This window comes from Salvelinus fontinalis, unplaced genomic scaffold, assembly GCF_029448725.1.
Source record: "Salvelinus fontinalis isolate EN_2023a unplaced genomic scaffold, ASM2944872v1 scaffold_1089, whole genome shotgun sequence".
NCBI classification, from domain to species: Eukaryota; Metazoa; Chordata; class Actinopteri; order Salmoniformes; family Salmonidae; genus Salvelinus; species Salvelinus fontinalis.
In genome coordinates this window covers 18303-45457 of record NW_026601298.1, presented here as the reverse complement: position 1 = coordinate 45457, position 27155 = coordinate 18303, and the positions used below count along the sequence as shown (strand labels likewise).

The following is a 27155-nucleotide window of genomic DNA, read 5'->3' as shown; positions in this document are numbered from 1 at the left end:
TCATACGATGAAGAAATCTAAAATAAAATGTTTGAAAGAAAGAACACAAGTACACCTCCTCCTGCTGACGACACTCTGAACGCAATACCCTCTCCCTCAGGTCAGAGAAGTACAGACGCCTCGCCTTCCGCTCACTGGGGGAGAGGTAGAGAGAGGCAGGGTCACTAGATTTAATAACAACGGAGTTGTAGGAGGTAAAGGGAGTTAATGAGATACAGAGCTGGGTATATTAAATCCTCATTTTTGGAGGGAGACCTCGAGTGCATTGTTGTTCGGTTCCAGCAACGGGTCTGAAGGATGATGGTATGTTTAGAGCATTAGGAAATAAGCATTATGTTTGGAGCCTCACCAGATGAGCCTGCCGTTCTCCACATAGTACTGCACCTTGAGGCAGAGCACCAGGGGGAGGGATCTCTTCTGTAACCCCTGAGGAAACAACACAAAACCATGGTGAAACACCCCCCAACCATGGCGAAACACCCCCCAACCATGGTGAAACACAACCATGGTGAAACACCCCACAACCATGGTGAAACACACCAACACAACCATGGTGAAACACACCAACACAACCATGATGAAACACATCCATGGTGAAACACCCCACAACCATGGTGAAACACCCCAACACAACCGTGGTGAAACACCCCAACACAACCGTGGTGAAACACCCCAACACAACCGTGGTGAAACACCCCAACACAACCGTGGTGAAACACCCCAACACAACCGTGATGAAACACCCCAACACAACCGTGGTGAAACACCCCAACACAACCGTGGTGAAACACCCCACAACAACCGTGGTGAAACACCCCACAACCGTGGTGAAACACAACCGTGGTGAAACACCCTAACACAACCGTGGTGAAACACAACCGTGGTGAAACACCCTAACACAACCGTGGTGAAACACAACCGTGGTGAAACACCCTAACACAACCGTGGTGAAACACCCCACAGCCGTGGTGAAACACCCCACAGCCGTGGTGAAACACCCCACAGCCGTGGCGAAACACAACACAACCGTGGCGAAACACCCCACAACCGTGGCGAAACACAACCGTGGCGAAACACCCCACAACCGTGGCGAAACACAACCGTGGCGAAACACAACCGTGGCGAAACACAACCGTGGCGAAACACAACCGTGGCGAAACACAACCGTGGCGAAACACAACCGTGGCGAAACACAACCGTGGCGAAACACAACCGTGGCGAAACACAACCGTGGCGAAACACAACCGTGGCGAAACACAACCGTGGCGAAACACCCCACAACCGTGGCGAAACACCCCACAACCGTGGCGAAACACCCCACAACCGTGGCGAAACACCCCACAACCGTGGCGAAACACCCCACAACCGTGGCGAAACACCCCACAACCGTGGCGAAACACCCCACAACCGTGGCGAAACACCCCACAACCGTGGCGAAACACCCCACAACCGTGGCGAAACACCCCACAACCGTGGCGAAACACCCCACAACCGTGGCGAAACACCCCACAACCGTGGCGAAACGAAACACAACCATGGCGAAACGAAACACAACCATGGTGAAACGAAACACAACCATGGTGAAACACCCCCATGGTGAAACACAACCATGGTGAAACACAACCATGGTGAAACACAACCATGGTGAAACACAACCATGGTGAAACGCCCCACAACCATGGTGAAACGCCCCACAACCATGGTGAAACGCCCCACAACCATGGTGAAACGCCCCACAACCATGGTGAAACGCCCCACAACCATGGTGAAACGCCCCACAACCATGGTGAAACGCCCCACAACCATGGTGAAACGCCCCACAACCATGGTGAAACGCCCCACAACCATGGTGAAACGCCCCACAACCATGGTGAAACGCCCCACAACCATGGTGAAACGCCCCACAACCATGGTGAAACACAACCATGGTGAAACACAACCATGGTGAAACACAACCATGGTGAAACACAACCATGGTGATACACAACCATGGTGATACACAACCATGGTGATACACAACCATGGTGAAACACAACCATGGTGATACACAACCATGGTGAAACACCCCACAACCATGGTGAAACGAAACACAACCACGGTGAAACGAAACACAACCACGGTGAAACGAAACACAACCACGGTGAAACGAAACACAACCGTGGCGAAACACAACCGTGGCGAAACACAACCGTGGCGAAACACAACCGTGGCGAAACACAACCGTGGCGAAACACAACCGTGGCGAAACACAACCGTGGCGAAACACAACCGTGGCGAAACACAACCGTGGCGAAACACAACCGTGGCGAAACACAACCGTGGCGAAACACAACCGTGGTGAAACACAACCGTGGTGAAACACCCCACAACCATGGTGAAACACCCCACAACCATGGTGAAACACCCCAAAACCATGGTGAAACACCCCAAAACCATGGTGAAACACCCCCATGGTGAAACACCCCACAACCATGGTGAAACACCCTAACACAACCATGGTGAAACACATCCATGGTGAAACACCCTAACACAACCATGGTGAAACACCCTAACACAACCATGGTGAAACACCCTAACACAACCATGGTGAAACACCCTAACACAACCATGGTGAAACACCCTAACACAACCATGGTGAAACACCCTAACACAACCATGGTGAAACACCCTAACACAACCATGGTGAAACACATCCATGGTGAAACACCCCACAACCATGGTGAAACACCCTAACACAACCATGGTGAAACACATCCATGGTGAAACACCCCACAACCATGGTGAAACACCCTAACACAACCATGGTGAAACACATCCATGGTGAAACACCCCACAACCATGGTGAAACACATCACAACCATGGTGAAACACATCCATGGTGAAACACCCCACAACCATGGTGAAACACCCTAACACAACCATGGTGAAACACCCTAACACAACCATGGTGAAACACATCCATGGTGAAACACCCTAACACAACCATGGTGAAACACCCTAACACAACCATGGTGAAACACCCTAACACAACCATGGTGAAACACCCCACAACCATGGTGAAACACATCACAACCATGGTGAAACACCCCACAACCATGGTGAAACACCCCACAACCATGGTGAAACACATCACAACCATGGTGAAACACATCACAACCATGGTGAAACACATCACAACCATGGTGAAACACATCACAACCATGGTGAAACACCCCACAACCATGGTGAAACACCCCACAACCATGGTGAAACACCCCACAACCATGGTGAAACACCCCACAACCATGGTGAAACACCCCACAACCATGGTGAAACACCCCACAACCATGGTGAAACACCCCACAACCATGGTGAAACACCCCACAACCATGGTGAAACACCCCACCCCACAACCATGGTGAAACACCCCACCCCACAACCATGGTGAAACACAACCATGATGAAACAACACAGGGATGCCAGTGCTGGACATCTTTATAATAGAAGACAGGACACAACACAACCATGGGTGAACGAATGGGCCTGGTAAAGCAATGTAAAGGCATAGCATGAACTATTTGTCATGTGAAGAACAATACACAGCTAGATACAGGGCAGTGGGCTGCAGTGAGCTGGTGGGTTAACGAGGGAGGTGTGTGTTCTGATACATCCCAGACACCATCCATGTCAGAATACATCAATAAGTAGATTAGTGCACTCTTACCTTCCCTGAATCTTGCTTCCATTCCTTAGGGAAATACTTGGTCAGCTTATCTTCCATGTCCAGAAAGATGTGCTCATTGTCTGAGGTAAAACAGGAGACCCTCAGTCAAACAAAAGAATAATTAACTCATGCGTAAAATCTGCCTAACAATGACATTAGAGTAAAGAAAGAAAGAAAACACTTGTTCTTCCATTGGTGTGGTCAATGCAACCAACAGGCAAATGAAACAACTGTTGTGTTGACAGCTATGCTAATGCTAATACATGCCTGTTGACAGCTATGCTAATGCTAATATGCCTGTTTGCTTATAGGCTCTGGTAGCATACCGGCTCAGGAAGAAAGTACCACTATTGATTGTTGGCTCGCTAGGCCTGCAGAGTAAACCGGACTACAAAAACCATGGACATTTATGAAACGCTTATGTACTTCTTATGAATGTGTTATGTATGCTTATGAATGTGTTATGTATGCTTATGAATGTGTTATGTATGCTTATGTACTTCTTATAAATGTGTTATGTATGCTTATGAATGCGTTATGTATGCTTATGAATGCGTTATGTATGCTTATGTACTTCTTATGAATGCGTTATGTATGCTTATGAATGCGTTATGTATGCTTATGAATGCGTTATGTATGCTTATGAATGCGTTATGTATGCTTATGAATGTGTTATGTATGCTTATGAATGTGTTATGTATGCTTATGAATGTGTTATGTATGCTTATGAATGTGTTATGTATGCTTATGAATGTGTTATGTATGCTTATGAATGTGTTATGTATGCTTATGAATGCGTTATGTATGCTTATGAATGTGTTATGTATGCTTATGAATGCGTTATGTATGCTTATGTACTTCTTATGAATGCGTAATGTATGCGTAATGTATGCTTATGAATGCGTTATGTATGCTTATGAATGCGTTATGTATGCTTATGAATGCGTTATGTATGCTTATGAATGCGTTATGTATGCTTATGAATGCGTTATGTATGCTTATGAATGCGTTATGAAGTACTTATTTACGTACCCTTCAAATGGAGTGTTAATAATGAATCACCTTGTATGTTTAATCCTCATTCTAATAGCTGTTTGTTCTTAAGGAATACAAACAAAACAAAATAATGACATTTATCTAGGGGGGGGGGCTGTATCAATGTGTTAGATACAAATCACCAAATCATCCATTTGTATCCTCCTGTCTCTGGTACACCCCTGCTCCAACCTAACATGTTCTACTGGGGTTTGTAACGTCCTGTCTCTGGTACACCCCTGCTCCAACCTAACATGTTCTACTGGGGTTTGTAACGTCCTGTCTCTGGTACACCCCTGCTCCAACCTAACATGTTCTACTGGGGTTTGTAACGTCCTGTCTCTGGTACACCCCTGCTCCAACCTAACATGTTCCACTGGGGTTTGTAACATCCTGTCTCTGGTACACCCCTGCTCCAACCTAACATGTTCTACTGAGGTTTGTATCCTCCTGTCTCTGGTACACCCCTGCTCCAACCTAACATGTTCTACTGGGGTGTGTATCCTCCTGTCTCTGGTACACCCCTGCTCCAACCTAACATGTTCTACTGGGGTTTGTATCATCCTGTCTCTGGTACACCCCTGCTCCAACCTAACATGTTCTACTGGGGTTTGTAACGTCCTGTCTCTGGTACACCCCTGCTCCAACCTAACATGTTCTACTGGGGTTTGTAACGTCCTGTCTCTGGTACACCCCTGCTCCAACCTAACATGTTCTACTGGGGTTTGTAACGTCCTGTCTCTGGTACACCCCTGCTCCAACCTAACATGTTCCACTGGGGTTTGTAACATCCTGTCTCTGGTACACCCCTGCTCCAACCTAACATGTTCTACTGGGGTTTGTATCCTCCTGTCTCTGGTACACCCCTGCTCCAACCTAACATGTTCTACTGGGGTTTGTAACATCCTGTCTCTGGTACACCCCTGCTCCAACCTAACATGTTCTACTGGGGTGTGTAACATCCTGTCTCTGGTACACCCCTGCTCCAACCTAACATGTTCTACTGGGGTGTGTACCATCCTGTCTCTGGTACACCCCTGCTCCAACCTAACATGTTCTACTGGGGTTTGTATCATCCTGTCTCTGGTACACCCCTGCTCCAACCTAACATGTTCTACTGGGGTGTGTAACATCCTGTCTCTGGTACACCCCTGCTCCAACCTAACATGTTCTACTGGGGTGTGTAACATCCTGTCTCTGGTACACCCCTGCTCCAACCTAACATGTTCTACTGGGGTGTGTATCATCCTGTCTCTGGTACACCCCTGCTCCAACCTAACATGTTCTACTGGGGTTTGTATCCTCCTGTCTCTGGTACACCCCTGCTCCAACCTAACATGTTCTACTGGGGTTTGTAACATCCTGTCTCTGGTACACCCCTGCTCCAACCTAACATGTTCTACTGGGGTGTGTAACATCCTGTCTCTGGTACACCCCTGCTCCAACCTAACATGTTCTACTGGGGTGTGTAACATCCTGTCTCTGGTACACCCCTGCTCCAACCTAACATGTTCTACTGGGGTTTGTAACATCCTGTCTCTGGTACACCCCTGCTCCAACCTAACATGTTCTACTGGGGTTTGTATCATCCTGTCTCTGGTACACCCCTGCTCCAACCTAACATGTTCTACTGGGGTGTGTAACATCCTGTCTCTGGTACACCACTGCTCCAACCTAAAATGTTCTACTGGGGTGTGTAACATCCTGTCTCTGGTACACCCCTGCTCCAACCTAACATGTTCTACTGGGGTGTGTATCATCCTGTCTCTGGTACACCCCTGCTCCAACCTAACATGTTCTACTGGGGTTTGTATCCTCCTGTCTCTGGTACACCCCTGCTCCAACCTAACATGTTCTACTGGGGTGTGTAACATCCTGTCTCTGGTACACCTCTGCTCCAACCTAACATGTTCTACTGGGGTTTGTAACATCCTGTCTCTGGTACACCCCTGCTCCAACCTAACATGTTCCACTGGGGTTTGTATCATCCTGTCTCTGGTACACCCCTGCTCCAACCTAACATGTTCTACTGGGGTTTGTAACATCCTGTCTCTGGTACACCCCTGCTCCAACCTAACATGTTCTACTGGGGTGTGTAACATCCTGTCTGGTACACCCCTGCTCCAACCTAACATGTTCTACTGGGGTTTGTAACATCCTGTCTCTGGTACACCCCTGCTCCAACCAAACATGTTCTACTGGGGTTTGTAACGTCCTGTCTCTGGTACACCCCTGCTCCAACCAAACATGTTCTACTGGGGTTTGCATCCTCCTGTCTCTGGTACACCCCTGCTCCAACCTAACATGTTCCACTGGGGTTTGTATCATCCTGTCTCCGGTACACCCCTGCTCCAACCTAACATGTTCTACTGAGGTTTGTATCCTCCTGTCTCTGGTACACCCCTGCTCCAACCTAACATGTTCTACTGGGGTGAGTATCCTACTGTCTCTGGTACACCCCTAATCAAACCTAACATGTTCTACTGGGGTTTGTATCCTCCTGTCTCTGGTACACCCCTGCTCCAACCTAACATGTTCTACTGGGGTTTGTATCATCCTGTCTCTGGTACACCCCTGCTCCAACCTAACATGTTCTACTGGGGTTTGTAACATCCTGTCTCTGGTACACCCCTGCTCCAACCTAACATGTTCTACTGGGGTTTGTATCCTCCTGTCTCTGGTACACCCCTGCTCCAACCTAACATGTTCTACTGGGGTTTGTACCATCCTGTCTCTGGTACACCCCTGCTCCAACCTAACATGTTCTACTGGGGTTTGTATCATCCTGTCTCTGGTACACCCCTGCTCCAACCTAACATGTTCTACTGGGGTGTGTAACATCCTGTCTCTGGTACACCCCTGCTCCAACCTAACATGTTCTACTGGGGTGTGTAACATCCTGTCTCTGGTACACCCCTGCTCCAACCTAACATGTTCTACTGGGGTGTGTATCATCCTGTCTCTGGTACACCCCTGCTCCAACCTAACATGTTCTACTGGGGTTTGTATCCTCCTGTCTCTGGTACACCCCTGCTCCAACCTAACATGTTCTACTGGGGTGTGTAACATCCTGTCTCTGGTACACCTCTGCTCCAAGCTAACATGTTCTACTGGGGTTTGTAACATCCTGTCTCTGGTACACCCCTGCTCCAACCTAACATGTTCCACTGGGGTTTGTAACATCCTGTCTCTGGTACACCCCTGCTCCAACCTAACATGTTCTACTGGGGTGTGTAACATCCTGTCTCTGGTGTGTAACATCCTGTCTCTGGTACACCCCTGCTCCAACCTAACATGTTCTACTGGGGTTTGTATCATCCTGTCTCTGGTACACCCCTGCTCCAACCTAACATGTTCCACATGGTGGTGTATCCTCCTGTCTCTGGTACACCCCTGCTCCAACCTAACATGTTCTACTGGGGTGAGTAACATCCTGTCTCTGGTACACCCCTGCTCCAACCTAACATGTTCTACTGGGGTGAGTAACATCCTGTCTCTGGTACACCCCTGCTCCAACCTAACATGTTCTACTGGGGTGAGTAACATCCTGTCTCTGGTACACTCCTGCTCCAAACTAACATGTTCTACTGGGGTGTGTAACATCCTGTCTCTGGTACACCCCTGCTCCAACCTAACATGTTCAACTGGGGTTTGTATCCTCCTGTCTCTGGTACACCCCTGCTCCAACCAAACATGTTCAACTGGGGTTTGTATCCTCCTGTCTCTGGTACACCCCTGCTCCAACCTAACATGTTCTACTGGGGTGAGTAACATCCTGTCTCTGGTACACCCCTGCTCCAACCTAACATGTTCTACTGGGGTGAGTATCATCCTGTCTCTGGTACACCCCTGCTCCAACCTAACATGTTCTACTGGGGTGAGTATCATCCTGTCTCTGGTACACCCCTGCTACAACCTAACATGTTCCACTGGGGTTTGTAACATCCTGTCTCTGGTACACCCCTGCTCCAACCTAACATGTTCTACTGGGGTTTGTATCCTCCTGTCTCTGGTACACCCCTGCTCCAACCTAACATGTTCTACTGGGGTTTGTATCATCCTGTCTCTGGTACACCCCTGCTCCAACCTAACATGTTCTACTGGGGTTTGTATCCTCCTGTCTCTGGTACACCCCTGCTCCAACCTAACATGTTCTACTGGGGTTTGTAACATCCTGTCTCTGGTACACCCCTGCTCCAACCAAACATGTTCTACTGGGGTTTGTAACGTCCTGTCTCTGGTACACCCCTGCTCCAACCAAACATGTTCTACTGGGGTTTGTATCCTCCTGTCTCTGGTACACCCCTGCTCCAACCTAACATGTTCCACTGGGGTTTGTATCATCCTGTCTCCGGTACACCCCTGCTCCAACCTAACATGTTCTACTGAGGTTTGTATCCTCCTGTCTCTGGTACACCCCTGCTCCAACCTAACATGTTCTACTGGGGTGAGTATCCTACTGTCTCTGGTACACCCCTAATCAAACCTAACATGTTCTACTGGGGTTTGTATCCTCCTGTCTCTGGTACACCCCTGCTCCAACCTAACATGTTCTACTGGGGTTTGTATCATCCTGTCTCTGGTACACCCCTGCTCCAACCTAACATGTTCTACTGGGGTTTGTATCATCCTGTCTCTGGTACACCCCTGCTCCAACCTAACATGTTCTACTGGGGTTTGTAACATCCTGTCTCTGGTACACCCCTGCTCCAACCTAACATGTTCCACTGGGGTTTGTATCATCCTGTCTCTGGTACACCCCTGCTCCAACCTAACATGTTCTACTGGGGTGTGTAACATCCTGTCTCTAGTACACCCCTGCTCCAACCTAGCATGTTCTACTGGGGTGTGTAACATCCTGTCTCTGGTACACCCCTGCTACAACCTAACATGTTCCACTGGGGTTTGTAACATCCTGTCTCTGGTACACCCCTGCTCCAACCTAACATGTTCCACTGGGGTTTGTAACATCCTGTCTCTGGTACACCCCTGCTACAACCTAACATGTTCTACTGGGGTTTGTATCCTCCTGTCTCTGGTACACCCCTGCTACAACCTAACATGTTCCACTGGGGTTTGTAACATCCTGTCTCTGGTACACCCCTGCTCCAACCTAACATGTTCTACTGGGGTTTGTATCATCCTGTCTCTGGTACACCCCTGCTCCAACCTAACATGTTCTACTGGGGTGTGTAACATCCTGTCTCTGGTACACCCCTGCTCCAACCTAACATGTTCTACTGGGGTGTGTATCATCCTGTCTCTGGTACACCCCTGCTCCAACCTAACATGTTCTACTGGGGTTTGTATCCTCCTGTCTCTGGTACACCCCTGCTCCAACCTAACATGTTCTACTGGGGTGTGTAACATCCTGTCTCTGGTACACCTCTGCTCCAAGCTAACATGTTCTACTGGGGTTTGTAACATCCTGTCTCTGGTACACCCCTGCTCCAACCTAACATGTTCCACTGGGGTTTGGAACATCCTGTCTCTGGTACACCCCTGCTCCAACCTAACATGTTCTACTGGGGTGTGTAACATCCTGTCTCTGGTGTGTAACATCCTGTCTCTGGTACACCCCTGCTCCAACCTAACATGTTCTACTGGGGTTTGTATCATCCTGTCTCTGGTACACCCCTGCTCCAACCTAACATGTTCCACATGGTGGTGTATCCTCCTGTCTCTGGTACACCCCTGCTCCAACCTAACATGTTCTACTGGGGTGAGTAACATCCTGTCTCTGGTACACCCCTGCTCCAACCTAACATGTTCTACTGGGGTGAGTAACATCCTGTCTCTGGTACACCCCTGCTCCAACCTAACATGTTCAACTGGGGTTTGTATCCTCCTGTCTCTGGTACACCCCTGCTCCAACCAAACATGTTCAACTGGGGTTTGTATCCTCCTGTCTCTGGTACACCCCTGCTCCAACCTAACATGTTCTACTGGGGTGAGTAACATCCTGTCTCTGGTACACCCCTGCTCCAACCTAACATGTTCTACTGGGGTGAGTATCATCCTGTCTCTGGTACACCCCTGCTCCAACCTAACATGTTCTACTGGGGTGAGTATCATCCTGTCTCTGGTACACCCCTGCTACAACCTAACATGTTCCACTGGGGTTTGTAACATCCTGTCTCTGGTACACCCCTGCTCCAACCTAACATGTTCTACTGGGGTTTGTATCCTCCTGTCTCTGGTACACCCCTGCTCCAACCTAACATGTTCTACTGGGGTTTGTATCATCCTGTCTCTGGTACACCCCTGCTCCAACCTAACATGTTCTACTGGGGTTTGTATCCTCCTGTCTCTGGTACACCCCTGCTCCAACCTAACATGTTCTACTGGGGTTTGTAACATCCTGTCTCTGGTACACCCCTGCTCCAACCAAACATGTTCTACTGGGGTTTGTAACGTCCTGTCTCTGGTACACCCCTGCTCCAACCAAACATGTTCTACTGGGGTTTGTATCCTCCTGTCTCTGGTACACCCCTGCTCCAACCTAACATGTTCCACTGGGGTTTGTATCATCCTGTCTCCGGTACACCCCTGCTCCAACCTAACATGTTCTACTGAGGTTTGTATCCTCCTGTCTCTGGTACACCCCTGCTCCAACCTAACATGTTCTACTGGGGTGAGTATCCTACTGTCTCTGGTACACCCCTAATCAAACCTAACATGTTCTACTGGGGTGAGTATCCTACTGTCTCTGGTACACCCCTAATCAAACCTAACATGTTCTACTGGGGTTTGTATCCTCCTGTCTCTGGTACACCCCTGCTCCAACCTAACATGTTCTACTGGGGTTTGTATCATCCTGTCTCTGGTACACCCCTGCTCCAACCTAACATGTTCTACTGGGGTTTGTATCATCCTGTCTCTGGTACACCCCTGCTCCAACCTAACATGTTCTACTGGGGTTTGTAACATCCTGTCTCTGGTACACCCCTGCTCCAACCTAACATGTTCTACTGGGGTGTGTAACATCCTGTCTCTAGTACACCCCTGCTCCAACCTAGCATGTTCTACTGGGGTGTGTAACATCCTGTCTCTGGTACACCCCTGCTACAACCTAACATGTTCCACTGGGGTTTGTAACATCCTGTCTCTGGTACACCCCTGCTCCAACCTAACATGTTCCACTGGGGTTTGTAACATCCTGTCTCTGGTACACCCCTGCTACAACCTAACATGTTCTACTGGGGTTTGTATCCTCCTGTCTCTGGTACACCCCTGCTACAACCTAACATGTTCCACTGGGGTTTGTAACATCCTGTCTCTGGTACACCCCTGCTCCAACCTAACATGTTCTACTGGGGTTTGTATCATCCTGTCTCTGGTACACCCCTGCTCCAACCTAACATGTTCCACTGGGGTTTGTATCATCCTGTCTCTGGTACACCCCTGCTCCAACCTAACATGTTCTACTGAGGTTTGTATCATCCTGTCTCTGGTACACCCCTGCTCCAACCTAACATGTTTTACTGGGGTTTGTAACATCCTGTCTCTGGTACACCCCTGCTCCAACCTAACATGTTCTACTGGGGTGTGTAACATCCTGTCTCTAGTACACCCCTGCTCCAACCTAACATGTTCTACTGGGGTGTGTAACATCCTGTCTCTGGTACACCCCTGCTACAACCTAACATGTTCCACTGGGGTTTGTAACATCCTGTCTCTGGTACACCCCTGCTCCAACCTAACATGTTCCACTGGGGTTTGTAACATCCTGTCTCTGGTACACCCCTGGTACACCCCTGCTACAACCTAACATGTTCTTCTGGGGTTTGTATCCTCCTGTCTCTGGTACACCCCTGCTACAACCTAACATGTTCCACTGGGGTTTGTAACATCCTGTCTCTGGTACACCCCTGCTCCAACCTAACATGTTCTACTGGGGTTTGTATCATCCTGTCTCTGGTACACCCCTGCTCCAACCTAACATGTTCCACTGGGGTTTGTATCATCCGGTCTCTGGTACACCCCTGCTCCAACCTAACATGTTCTACTGAGGTTTGTATCATCCTGTCTCTGGTACACCCCTGCTCCAACCTAACATGTTCTACTGGGGTTTGTAACATCCTGTCTCTGGTACACCCCTGCTCCAACCTAACATGTTCTACTGGGGTTTGTAACGTCCTGTCTCTGGTACACCCCTGCTCCAACCTAACATGTTCTACTGAGGTTTATATCCTCCTGTCTCTGGTACACCCCTGCTCCAACCTAACATGTTCTACTGGGGTGTGTATCATCCTGTCTCTGGTACACCCCTGCTCCAACCTAACATGTTCTACTGGGGTTTGTATCATCCTGTCTCTGGTACACCCCTGCTCCAACCTAACATGTTCTACTGGGGTTTGTATCCTCCTGTCTCTGGTACACCCCTGCTCCAACCTAACATGTTCTACTGGGGTGTGTAACATCCTGTCTCTGGTACACCCCTGCTACAACCTAACATGTTCCACTGGGGTTTGTAACATCCTGTCTCTGGTACACCCCTGCTCCAACCTAACATGTTCTACTGGGGTGTGTAACATCCTGTCTCTGGTACACCCCTGCTCCAACCTAACATGTTCTACTGGGGTGTGTAACATCCTGTCTCTGGTACACCCCTGCTCCAACCTAACATGTTCTACTGGGGTGTGTAACATCCTGTCTCTGGTACACCCCTGCTCCAACCTAACATGTTCTACTGGGGTCTGTAACATCCTGTCTCTGGTACACCCCTGCTCCAACCTAACATGTTCTACTGGGGTTTGTATCATCCTGTCTCTGGTACACCCCTGCTACAACCTAACATGTTCCACTGGGGTTTGTAACATCCTGTCTCTGGTACACCCCTGCTCCAACATAACATGTTCTACTGGGGTTTGTATCATCCTGTCTCTGGTACACCCCTGCTCCAACCTAACATGTTCTACTGGGGTTTGTATCATCCTGTCTCTGGTACACCCCTGCTCCAACCTAACATGTTCCACTGGGGCTTGTATCCTCCTGTCTCTGGTACACCCCTGCTCCAACCTAACATGTTCTACTAGGGTTTGTAACATCCTGTCTCTGGTACACCCCTGCTCCAACCTAAAATGTTCTACTGGGGTTTGTATCATCCTGTCTCTGGTACACCCCTGCTCCAACCTAACATGTTCCACTGGGGTTTGTATCCTCCTGTCTCTGGTACACCCCTGCTCCAACCTAACATGTTCCACTGGGGTTTGTAACATCCTGTCTCTGGTACACCCCTGCTCCAACCTAACATGTTCCACTGGGGTTTGTAACATCCTGTCTCTGGTACACCCCTGCTACAACCTAACATGTTCTTCTGGGGTTTGTATCCTCCTGTCTCTGGTACACCCCTGCTACAACCTAACATGTTCCACTGGGGTTTGTAACATCCTGTCTCTGGTACACCCCTGCTCCAACCTAACATGTTCCACTGGGGCTTGTATCCTCCTGTCTCTGGTACACCCCTGCTCCAACCTAACATGTTCTACTGGGGTTTGTAACATCCTGTCTCTGGTACACCCCTGCTCCAACCTAACATGTTCTACTGGGGTTTGTATCATCCTGTCTCTGGTACACCCCTGCTCCAACCTAACATGTTCCACTGGGGTTTGTATCATCCTGTCTCTGGTACACCCCTGCTCCAACCTAACATGTTCTACTGAGGTTTGTATCATCCTGTCTCTGGTACACCCCTGCTCCAACCTAACATGTTCTACTGGGGTTTGTAACGTCCTGTCTCTGGTACACCCCTGCTCCAACCTAACATGTTCTACTGGGGTTTGTAACGTCCTGTCTCTGGTACACCCCTGCTCCAACCTAACATGTTCTACTGAGGTTTGTATCCTCCTGTCTCTGGTACACCCCTGCTCCAACCTAACATGTTCTACTGGGGTGTGTATCCTCCTGTCTCTGGTACACCCCTGCTCCAACCTAACATGTTCTACTGGGGTTTGTATCATCCTGTCTCTGGTACACCCCTGCTCCAACCTAACATGTTCTACTGGGGTTTGTATCCTCCTGTCTCTGGTACACCCCTGCTCCAACCTAACATGTTCTACTGGGGTGTGTAACATCCTGTCTCTGGTACACCCCTGCTACAACCTAACATGTTCCACTGGGGTTTGTAACATCCTGTCTCTGGTACACCCCTGCTCCAACCTAACATGTTCCACTGGGGCTTGTATCCTCCTGTCTCTGGTACACCCCTGCTCCAACCTAACATGTTCTACTGGGGTTTGTAACATCCTGTCTCTGGTACACCCCTGCTGCAACCTAACATGTTCTACTGGGGTGTGTATCATCCTGTCTCTGGTACACCCCTGCTCCAACCTAACATGTTCCACTGGGGTTTGTATCCTCCTGTCTCTGGTACACCCCTGCTCCAACCTAACATGTTCCACTGGGGTTTGTAACATCCTGTCTCTGGTCCACCCCTGCTCCAACCTAACATGTTCCATTACATCCATCTTACTCACTCCTGTCTTCACCTCATCCATAATGCCTTTATTTTTATATACGATAAGCATTTCATTTCTGGCTCATCTCTTTCTGACCTCACCACATTCACCGGTCAGGCCACATGACTCACTCACTCCTCCATCCATCCATCTCTCTTTTCATTAAAATCACTATCTCATTCTCTTTCACCTCTGCTCTCCTCCCTTTCACTCGTTTTGTTTTAAAGACACTCCATGGCCAGTCACCACTCCTACCCCCTACCTCTTCTTCTTCTTCACCCACCCTTATCCTCCCCTTATCTCCATCTATCTACCCCTCCATCTACTCCTTCATCCCTCCCTCCAGTGAAGAGGTGGAATGCAGGGCCACATTCCTGGCTTAATGAAGCTGGAAGCTTAATATTGTTGGAATCCCGGGCAGACCCAGACCAGAGAGGTGGAAGGCCCCCACACACCACCGCAGGCACTCACACAAAAACAAAAGAGCTCTTGTTCAAGAGGTGAGCCACACAAGATTACCAAGACATTTCAACATGGCAGAACAAAGAGAGAAAGACAGAGAACAGGAAGGAGAGTGAGAAAGAAAGAGACAACGAACCCAGTTGTTTAGTTCTATTATGTAAACAGACTGCTAGTAGAAGGACTGGAGGACTGGGGTGTTGGTGAGGTGACTGGGGTGTTGGGGAGGTGACTGGGGTGTTGGGGAGGTGACTGGGGTGTTGGGGAGGTGACTGGGGTGTTGGGGAGGTGACTGGGGTGTTGGGGAGGTGACTGGGGTGTTGGTGACTGTGTGTGTACTACAGTGTAGCGTGTGTGTGTACTGTAGTGTGTGTGTGTATGTACTACAGTGTGTGTGTGTGTGTGTGTGTGTACTACAGTGTGTGTGTGTGTGTGTGTGTGTGTGTGTGTGTGTGTGTGTGTGTATGTACTACAGTGTGTGTGTGTGTGTGTGTGTATGTACTACAGTGTGTGTGTGTGTGTGTGTGTGTGTGTGTGTATGTACTACAGTGTGTGTGTGTGTGTGTGTGTGTGTGTGTACTACAGTGTGTGTGTGTGTGTGTGTATGTACTACAGTGTGTGTGTGTGTGTGTGTGTATGTACTACAGTGTGTGTGTGTGTGTGTGTATATGTACTACAGTGTGTGTGTGTGTATGTATATGTACTACAGTGTGTGTGTGTATGTATATGTACTACAGTGTGTGTGTGTGTGCGTATATGTACTACAGTGTGTGTGTGTGTGTGTGTGTGCGTATATGTACTACAGTGTAGTGTGTGTGCATGTACTACAGTGTGCGTGTACTACAGTGTGCGTGTACATACTGGATTATGAATACAGTGAGCATGACATCAGCTCGTTGAAGTCTACTGTAACTGTGTAATCAGAATATATTGTGACGCTCTGAATGTTTGTTGTCTAATGCAGCAGAAAGGTGGGTACGAGTTGGGCAGGGTAAGGGGTGGGCAGGGTAAGGGGTGCGTGGGTAAGGGGTGGTTGGGCAGGGTAAGTGGTGCGGGGTTGGGCAAGGTAGGGGGTGGTTGGGCAGGGTAAGGGGTGGGTGGTTGGGCAGGGTAAGGGGTGCGTGGGTAAGGGGTGGTTGGGCAGGGTAAGGGGTGCGTGGGTAAGGGGTGGGCAGGGTAAGGGGTGCGGGGTTGGGAAAGGTAGGGGGTGGTTGGGCAGGGTAAGGGGTGGGTGGGCAGGGTAAGGGGTGGGCAGGGTAAGGGGTGGGCAGGGTAAGGGGTGCGTGGTTGGGCAGGGTAAGGGGTGGGTGGGCAGGGTAAGGGGTGGTTGGGCAGGGTAAGGGGTGGTTGGGCAGGGTAAGGGGTGGGCGGATGGGCAGGGTAAGGGGTGGGCGGATGGGCAGGGTAAGGGGTGCGTGGTTGGGCAGGGTAAGGGGTGGGTGGGCAGGGTAAGGGGTGGGTGGGCAGAGTAAGGCTTGGTTGGGCATGGTAAGGGGTGGGCGGATGGGCAGGGTAGGTCTCAGAGGCCTGGGTCCACATTCATAAAGCGTTTCAGGAGGAGTGCTGATCTAGGATCAGATCCCCCCCCGTCCATATAATCTAATTTACTATGATGTATAATGTAAACTGATCTCAGGACATCACTCCTACTATGAGGCACTTTATGAGTATGTGTCCTGGGTTAGGGCTGGTTTTGGCCTGTGTAGAAGCTACAACTTACCCTTCACCACTGTCAGGCCAAAGAACTGCAGCTCTTTAATTCCAAGGAGCTCAGACACCTGATTGAACACATCCTGCCCTGTGGACTTGACCTGAGAGAGAGAGGAGAGAGAAGACTGTTAAAAACAGGGTGACTGTAACAGGGTGACTAACAGGCTGACTAACAGGCTGACTAACAGGCTGACTAACAGGCTGACTAACAGGCTGACTAACAGGCTGACTAACAGGCTGACTAACAGGCTGACTAACAGGGTGACTAACAGGGTGACTAACAGGGTGACTAACAGGGTGACTAACAGGGTGACTAACAGGGTGACTAACAGGGTGACTGTTATAAACAGGGTGACTAACAGGGTGACTGTTATAAACAGGGTGACTAACAGGGTGACTGTTATAAACAGCGTGACTAACAGGGTGACTGCTATAAACAGCGTGATTGTAACAGGGTGACTGTGTTATAAACAGGGTGACTGTTATAAATAGGGTGACTAACAGGGTGACTGTATTAGGGTGACTGCTATAAACAGGCTGACTGTATTAGGGTGACTGCTATAAACAGGGTGACTGTATTAGGCTGACTGTTATAAACAGGGTGACTGTTATAAACAGGCTGACTGTTATAAACAGGCTGACTAACAGGCTGACTGTTATAAACAGGGTGATTGTAACAGGCTGATTGTAACAGGCTGCCTGCTATAAACAGGGTGATTGTAACAGGCTGCCTGCTATAAACAGGGTGATTGTAACAGGCTGCCTGCTATAAACAGGGTGATTGTAACAGGCTGCCTGCTATAAACAGGGTGATTGTAACAGGCTGATTGTAACAGGCTGCCTGCTATAAACAGGGTGATTGTAACAGGCTGATTGTAACAGGCTGCCTGCTATAAACAGGGTGATTGTAACAGGCTGCCTGCTATAAACAGGGTGATTGTAACAGGCTGCCTGCTATAAACAGGGTGATTGTAACAGGCTGACTGTTATAAACAGAAAAACACAGAAAAAGTGAACTGATCTCCCAGACATGGTTCTCATGTACAACTCCATACCTTTTATAGTACGGGACTAGAAATACTCTTGATACATTACTGGCCCAAGACTAAAACCTTCCAATGAAAAGCCGTCCATTGAACCCCCCTGGCTGATTCATGGATTACCTCCAGAATCAACAGGAGGAGTCATAATGGGACGTGCTCACCCCCACAGTGATGTCCAGCTGTTCTTTATTAGGGAGCAGAACACACAGGGTTCTCTCCTGCTTGGTGGTGGAGACAGACATGGTGTCTGCAATAAGTGTCCTCTCCTGTCACTCCTTCAGTCTCTCTCTCTCTTCTCTCCAACGATCTCCCCACTCCTTCACTTCTTCTTTCTGGTTAGGGGGAATGTGTCGTTCATTTTCTGCTGTCTAAAAAGACAAATAGAGACAGAGAGACGTTCTTGAGTCATAAAAGCTTTAAAGACGTTGTAGACGTAACACCAGGCCTAACATAGCAATAACAGAGAATATCATGGTTATAACAGTGAATAGCATGGTTATAACAGAGAACATCATGGTTATAACAGAGAACATCATGGTTATAACAGTGAATAGCATGGTTATAACAGTGAATAGCATGGTTATAACAGTGAATAGCATGGTTATAACAGTGAAAAGCATGTTATAACAGTGAATAGCATGGTTATAACAGTGAATAGAATGGTTATAACAGTGAATAGCATGGTTATAACAGTGAATAGCATGGTTATAACAGTGAATAGCATGGTTATAACAGTGAATAGCATGTTATAACAGTGAATAGCATGGTTATAACAGTGAATAGCATGTTATAACAGAGAATATCATGGTTATAACAGTGAATAGCATGTTATAAACACACAAAGCATTAAACATGGGACACATGGGAGTAGCACTGAAGAAAACAGATTTATAGATTTCCTTTTTCAACAGGATCACATTTTGGGCTCCTGAGTGACGCAGTGGTCTAAGGCACTGCATCTCAGTGCTAGAAGCGTCTCTACAGACCCTGGTTCGATTCCAGGCTGTATCACAACCGGCTGTGATTGGGATTCCCATAGGGCGTCCCACAATTGGCCCAGTGTCATCCGGGTTAGGGTTTGGCCGGTGTAGGCCGTCATTGTAAATAAGAATGTGTTCTTAACTGACTTGCCTAGTTCAATAAAGGTTATATAAATAAACATATATAAAGTGTTTGATCCCTTTCAGACATCAGTCTAACCACAAAGGCCACTTGTATTTCCATCTACTTTGTTGTTGATATTTTTGGGATTGACTCAAAGGTATTCACTCAATCAGCCTAAAAAGAAAAGACCAATCCGCTATCTGGAGGAGAATAAACAGCATGGTGAGACTTGCGCATTCCTCCTCCATTACCATTATCTGAACAAGTCCACACGGGTACTCCCTGCTCCCTGCTCTCTGCTCTCTGGGCCCTGCTCCCTGAGGCCTGCTCCCTGAGGCCTGCTCTCTGGGCCCTGATCTCTGGGCCCTGCCTGATGGAGCTCTCAACTGGAACGGGACTCGAGAGATAAGAGTCTTGGTGCCTGGAGCCGGTCGTGTAGTTAAAGCAGCCGGCCTCAGCAGCCGGTCGTGTAGTTAAGGCAGCCGGTCGTGTAGTTAAGGCAGCCGGTCGTGTAGTTAAGGCAGCCGGTCGTGTAGTTAAGGCAGCCGGTTAGATGCCCATGCCTACGTCATACTATCAAATCCCAGTCCCACCGTTCTTCTATAGCCTATACTAAACCATATCTACAGCCCCTCAATCTGCCTCCCATTCATTCATGTCAATCCCTTTTGATAAGCACACACAAATACGAAAGGAGTGAAATTCCCATGTGAAACCACAGGCCCTTTCCTCCCCAGGTCTGGCCCAGAGCCGGACTCTGCAAGGCTCACATCATTAATCTGATTCATTGATTTGGCGAGATCAGGCTCTTTGTTAATCAGCGGTGGATTGTACCAGTCAGGGATTTGGGTCGGTCGAGGGCAGAGGGGCAACCCCAAAACACGGCCTTCCCAGTGATAATGTTCTGTTGCCAAGATGCTCGAGGTAAGGCAAATGAAAACTGAAAACATTTTAAAGCTGTTCACCGAAAACAAGTGGCTAGTGGCAACTAAACTAACAATCCAAAAACAACAACTTCCTCTGTGATCCTAAAAGGCCTCTGCTGTGGTCTGTTCTGTTCAAACACGTTACCCACCTCCTGCATTTAGAAAAGTGGCTTGATGTTAAACACACACCCGTCGTGACATGATTCAACATGTTTTTTTAAAAAGTGCATCACACCTGTTATGATATTCACTCCATGTTATTATTCCCACTAACTGACACTCGCCCATGGGGTCATGAGAATTAGATCAGACGTCAAGTAGTACTGGTTCCATTCTGCCAGTCTAATGTACCTGAAGTATTAGAAAGAAAACACAAGGTACTTTACTAGGTGTGTTTACGTCCTCCAAGGAGGAGGAGCAATAAACACTGTCCCTTATAAACGTTATTGCACTTACTCACCTCCAAGAATTAAAGTCCAATCTGAAGGTAGGTGTAGGGTGTGTGTGTGTGTGTGTGTGTGTGTGTGTGTAAGAGAACTCCTGAGAGGTACTCTGGACAGCATGTTCAAACAGAGTCTCACACCTGCCACTCAGAAGAACAGCACACAATTCAGCAGGAAAGTAAAACCTGAAAAGCCAGCCTTGTTCTGAGACATTTGACTGTGAAGTCATACTATCCCCCAGGGCCCAGGCAAAACTCTGATTAAAAACTCACGACAGTCCTAGACTATACAGGAACCTGTATGTACTCAGGCAGCCCCCACTACTGTGTGAACATCCCTTGTTTGGAACTTCCGTGTGATTTTTTTTGTTGCCATTTTGCATCTAGTTGTTTTTGAATAATCATGTACTGCCTACCTCACAGAAGGCATAACCTTTTCAAAGGCCCAATTTCATCTCTCTGTAAAACCCTGGTGAAGGTGAGGTCCACGGGCCAAAACATTGGTGTGAGAACCATTCAATTGTGGGGAGCATCCAAGCATTCAAGAGAATGCTGTGTCTCAACCGGTGACGGGCACAACACAAACACCTAAGACAATGTCAGATCGGGTCTAAGCTACAACATGCGTGAAAACCAGACATCTGAGATGATCTAAAAACAATCTGCCTCTTATTCATCTGAGATGATCATAACCACATTTTTAAAAATAAATAATCAAATAGTTTGACAACCCTCCCTGTTTGTGAGCTTTCAAATGATATCAAACTCAGCCGTTTATCTTTGTCATTGCAGAAGACATGGATGTCTCATGGTAGGACGGGGTATGCAAAATGGGTCACGTTTGAGCACCTCTATCTCCAGAATGTTTCTGGCACTTTCTGATCACTTCTGACCACAGGAAAAACTGTTTGGAAGCATTTGTTCAAACCTAAAGGAGTGTAGTCATAAAGTGAGTAAATTCATATGGAATGAGCCAGTAACAAAAGGTCTGAGAAGCCAGGGACAGACACAAGAGCACACCTTCAGAGGCAGTAGATGACCATCTGACTCACGCTGCAGAACAGCGGGGCAGAGGGGAGTTGAAAAGAAAAGCCTGACTGACGTTGAGTACAGCGTTGGTTTTACACAGTGTCCAGGAATGTGAGTTATGCATAAGACAAAGTGAGTTAACACTTAGAATTGTATACGCATTAATTCCTTAGACTAGACGGTTCAATCCTTCGTCACAGTTTCTGTTGACAAAGGGAACTTTGGCCCAATGGTTTTGAATAGATAGATGAATAGATAAAGGATGCAACGAATGGACTGTGGTGATTCCTTGCACTTGAGTCCTTGCATTCATAGCTCGGTCTATGCATTTTTGAGTGGTTACATTTCTCCAGCCCCATCCCACAGTTGTACCAAAAACCGTGGTGGTGGAATCCCAGATGTCCCCTTTAAAATGTGGAGCAGTAAGATTGGAACTACATAGTGTGTCTGATAGGCTTGACAACACATAGAAAGTATTCATACCCCTTGACTTATTCCACATGTTGTTGTTACAGCCTGAATTCAAAATGGATTAAATCTATGTTTTCCCCTCACCTATCGACACACAATACCCTATAATAAAAATGAAATACAGAAATATCTTATTTTATTCAATACTTTGTAGTAGCAACTTTGGCGGCAATTCCAGCTGTGAGTCTTTTTGGGTAAGTCTCTAAGAGATTTCTAAGTTCATTTCTTTGCCACATTTTTTGCAGTTTTTCTTTAGTGCCTTATTGACTGATGTTGAGCACATTTAGGTTAGTATTAGTATTGTGGAGTAACTACAATGTTGTTGATCCATCTTCAGTTCTCATATCACAACCATTAAAACTGAAAGGTTTTAAAATCCCCAATGGCCTCATAGTGAAATCCCTGAGTGGTTTCCTTCCTCTCCCGCAACTGAGTTAAGAAGTACATCTGCATCTTTGTAGTGACTGGGTGTATTGATACACTATCCAAAGTGTAATTAATAACTTCACCATGATCAAAGGGATATTCAATGTCTTCTTTTTACACATCTACCAATAGGTGCCCTTCTTAGCGAACTCCCTGGTCTTTGGGGTTGATTTGTGCTTGAAATTCACTACTCAATTCAGGGATTTAAATCAATTCAGGGATTTAAATCTTATAATAAGTTGCATGGACTCATTCTGTGTTCAATTACAGTGGTTAAAATGACCTTGGTAAACCACACATACAATTATCTGTAAGGTCCCTGAATTTAGTAGTTGTTTACTCCTGAACATATTTAGGCTGGCCATAACAAAGAGGTTGAATACTTATTGACTCAAGACATTTCAGCTTCTCATTTTGTATTCATTTCAAAAGTTTTATACAAATACAATTTCACTTTGACATTATGGGATATTGTGTGTAAATCAGTGACACAAAATCTCAATTTAATATTCAGGCCGTAACACAACACAATATGGAAAAAGTAAAGGGGTGTGAATACTTCCTGAAGGCACTGTACCTTCCACCTAGTCTTATCACTTAATATCCCCATCAAGTATTAATCAGAACAGTTACAGTCAGAGCCAGTTTAAGTATGAGCCTCATCTTACACTCACAAACAAGTCTGCTAACAGGGCAGGCTGACGTGTGAAATTACCTCACTCGTCCTCCCCTCCGACATCCCCTTAGTGTAACCAGAGTGACCTCAGAATTGGCATCCAGACCTAGTTTCAAATACTATTTGAAATCGTATAAATAATGTAGTTTTTTTTTGTTGCTTTACCCTGTATGGGATGCCAGGTGGGCAGGGCCAGGTGGGCGGGGTTCCCACTTCACTTTTACCACTTTTCTATCAGTTCCATTGCAACAGGTTCAATCAAGCACAGCTAAAGTATTTGAACGATTTAAAATAGTATTTGAAGCCATGTTTTCCTCAGACCTGGCATCACATGAGAGCAGTCAGCCCAGACATATGCAAGGCCTTAAATCCCCTTCAAGACAATTACAACCCCTTGTTCTTAGCATGTCCTTAATGTGCAGACCGCTGCACCACCAGACCGACCGCTGCACCACCAGACCGACCGCTGCACCACCAGACCGACCGCTGCACCACCAGACCGACCGCTGCACCACCAGACCGACCGCTGCACCACCAGACCGACCGCTGCACCACCAGACCGACCGCTGCACCACCAGACCGCCGCACCACCAGACCGCTGCACTCTACATGCCATCTGCATCTCAAATGGCACCTTATTCCCTATTTAATGCACTACGTTAGACCAAGGCCCATAGGGCTCTGGCCAAAATTAGTGCACTATATAGGGAATAGGGTGCCATTTGAGGTGCACATTGGACTACTGCACCAATGCACTGTAGTGTTCAAGCCCTTTAAGGTGCAAAGAGCTGCCAACGGACTGCGCTGTTGAACACTTTGAACAGTGAAGTGAACACTTCAGTGTACCGGTAGAATCTCGATGAGGGGACTGGGGAAGCATACACACACAGTCGCATGAAAAACACACACACACACACACACACACACACACACACACACACACACACACACACACAAAACCACCAGACCTAAACTAATCACCTCATAACCATCCAGCATTCCAATCTCAGATGAGCAAGGCATCCATTTCATGGTGCAGAGACTAGAAACATTGAGAGTGATCAACACTACAATCTGGGGGTTTCCAAGGAATATGAGAGTAACTTCCAATTATTACACAAGGAGAGAGAGAGAGATACAAAGAGAGTGAGGGACAGAGAGAGACAGACAGACAGAGAAAGAGAGAGAGAGAGGGACAGAGTTAGGGAGAGAGATATGTATGGAAGGCTGAGGACGTGGAAATGTGTATATTTTCTGTGGACGCTTGGGGTAACAATAATCTTCGTTTTTTTTTAGAACTAATCATGCAGAAAGCAAAACAGAGAGCTTGAACACAAACAGCCCTCTGTAATATAGTGTACAACACTGTTCTTCAGAACATAGACAAGGGTTTGAGAGGAAGGTGTCATTGAAGGAACCTGGGAGATTAGAGAAACATTTCATAAAGCATATCCAAGTAGCCTCTGAGCAATAGAGGCTATGAGCGCACCTGCATACAAAATAATAATATTCACACTTTCCTTGCTGAATGCAAATGTACACCCAACCTAGTTAAAAGTGGGACATCAATGTGATATAATTCAATTAGAGAATGATATCACATTGGAGCAGGTGTATGTTTATCAAAATGTATTCGATTCATAAAAATGTATTTATTAGGCAACGTTAGAGCATACTAAGTAGCCTACAAACTAAAATAGTAGCCGAACGAATGCAATACTGTATTGAATGAATAATGGAGACGTTAAACGCATCATGAACACAAATAAACAAAAACATTAACGTGGAATAGAAGAGCAACAAGTGCTTGCATGTTATGCCAATCGCCGCCCTAAATAGTTAAAAAAGTAACACTTACCGACAGACGAAACCAGCAAACACCTGAATATCTTAAACAAAACGATGTTGTTGAGGTTATCCAGACATAGAAATGAGACAAATTATCCGTAAAATAACGGAACGTAGTTTGAGAGTTTTGGCGGACAGTGAAAAAGTAACAACATTGGCGTTATGTTGAAAACTTTCAAGCTGCTCCTCCGCTGAGCCAGACGCTACAGACTGGACTATACCAACTGCAATTCATCGAAGGGGTGTATGTTTTAGCATAGTTTAGTAATACATTTCGTTTTCTCACTAAGAACTATATTGTCTATATTTCGCAATTAATAGAACAAATTCGTATTTACAATGACGGCCTATATACTTGTAACAATGTACTTTCTCATACTGACATAACGTCAATGTTAATCAACTAGGTTTGATATTCAATATTAGAATCAAACTACAAGTGTAGACCTTACGGTGAAATGCTTACTTACAAGTCCGTATCCAACAGTGCAGTTCAAGAAGAGTTAAGAAAATATTTACCAAATAAACTAAAGTCAAAAATAATAGAAAGTAACAGAACAAAATAACAATAACGAGAATATATACATGGAGGTACAGGTCAGTTGAGGTTCATTTGTACATGTAGGTAGGGGTGAAATGACTATGCATATTACAATTACATTTGTGTTTAGTTCAATAGGTGAGTTGAGTGTGAAACCAGGATATCCCAAAGTACACGCCATGGAATCACTCGCTATAATTTATTGGCCACATTTCTATTGCATGGTAATCTGCATGATTCAGCATGATTGACAGCATGCTAATTTCATTACTCACCACTATAATATGCTAATATAGCTCATCAACGTGTGAAAGAAAATATTTTTTTAGAAATATTTAATGGAAATTATAAATTAGACATTCTTCGAATCCAATTAATCAAATTGAAATGGAAAACAAGTCTAAAATTTGCCTCCATAATTTTAATTATATGAGAATGTATTTTTTAAATTGATGTTGAAAAATGAAGGACGTCTAACCTTCCCTAAACTAAAAACACAACCTTGTACCTCCACCTTGTCCTATGAGTTAGCCATGGTGCATTCAGTTTCAAGCCTCATTAATTGTCTGGGGAAATAATCCAGGGAATGCAACAATAATGAATGTTTGAGCCAGTCTGGCAGGGTTTACTCCAATAAGAAGCAGATTACCCAGATTAGCATTAGTTCATATGAGATTACAGCTAATTAGGTCCACAGTCCGAGACCATACTGCTGTCTCCATATCAACCTGTTGATTTCTATTGTTATCTAGTTTAGCTAATGGTTGTGATTAGAATTTCTAACAGATGCTTTAATGGTATAGGAGGGTTTCGAGGACACAGATTAAGGCTAGTCTTGAACTAATAGGTCATTTCAAGGGATATTCTCCAGAGTTAGATTACATGTTTAAGCAGTTTCTACTTTCCTGACAATCATCTGACACATATATACTACATAACACCTGTCTGAGAGAAAGAAAACAGCCCCAGTCCTCTTAACAAGCCTTAGACTGTGTGAGATGTTTAACAACTTTGCAGTCTGCTGGTGGACAGGATGTGTAAAAGAGGGTTTGTAAGGCCATGGATGGATAAACTGCCCCCGGGACTGTGATCTCTGGACAATACTGTTGACAGACTCACACCTGGTGTTGTTGCATTTTGTTTCCCTGGCCGTTGACCTTTTCTTCAAGTCAAGAAAAGATGGCCATCCATTGTCTACTTCCCGTCATCTCAGGGGGGAGATGAGCCTAATAACACCCCTCCCTCACCAAACCTCACCACCCCGTCACCCCTCATCTACCGC

General features: G+C 46.7%; 1 protein-coding gene across 1 annotated transcript in view; it reads right to left on the bottom strand.

The window, feature by feature from the left end:
* The window catches only part of LOC129848665 (FERM domain-containing protein 6-like), a gene marked incomplete at its 3' end in the record, with an annotated part of 37987 nt that extends 12419 nt beyond the window's left edge, over positions 1 to 25568 (bottom strand). Inside the window, 6 exon segments of the mRNA XM_055915761.1 lie at positions 56 to 134; positions 350 to 426; positions 3704 to 3783; positions 17378 to 17468; positions 18572 to 18778; positions 25343 to 25568. Coding sequence (XP_055771736.1) covers positions 56 to 134; positions 350 to 426; positions 3704 to 3783; positions 17378 to 17468; positions 18572 to 18652 — 408 coding nt within the window.
* Positions 25569 to 27155: the final 1587 nt, after the last annotated feature.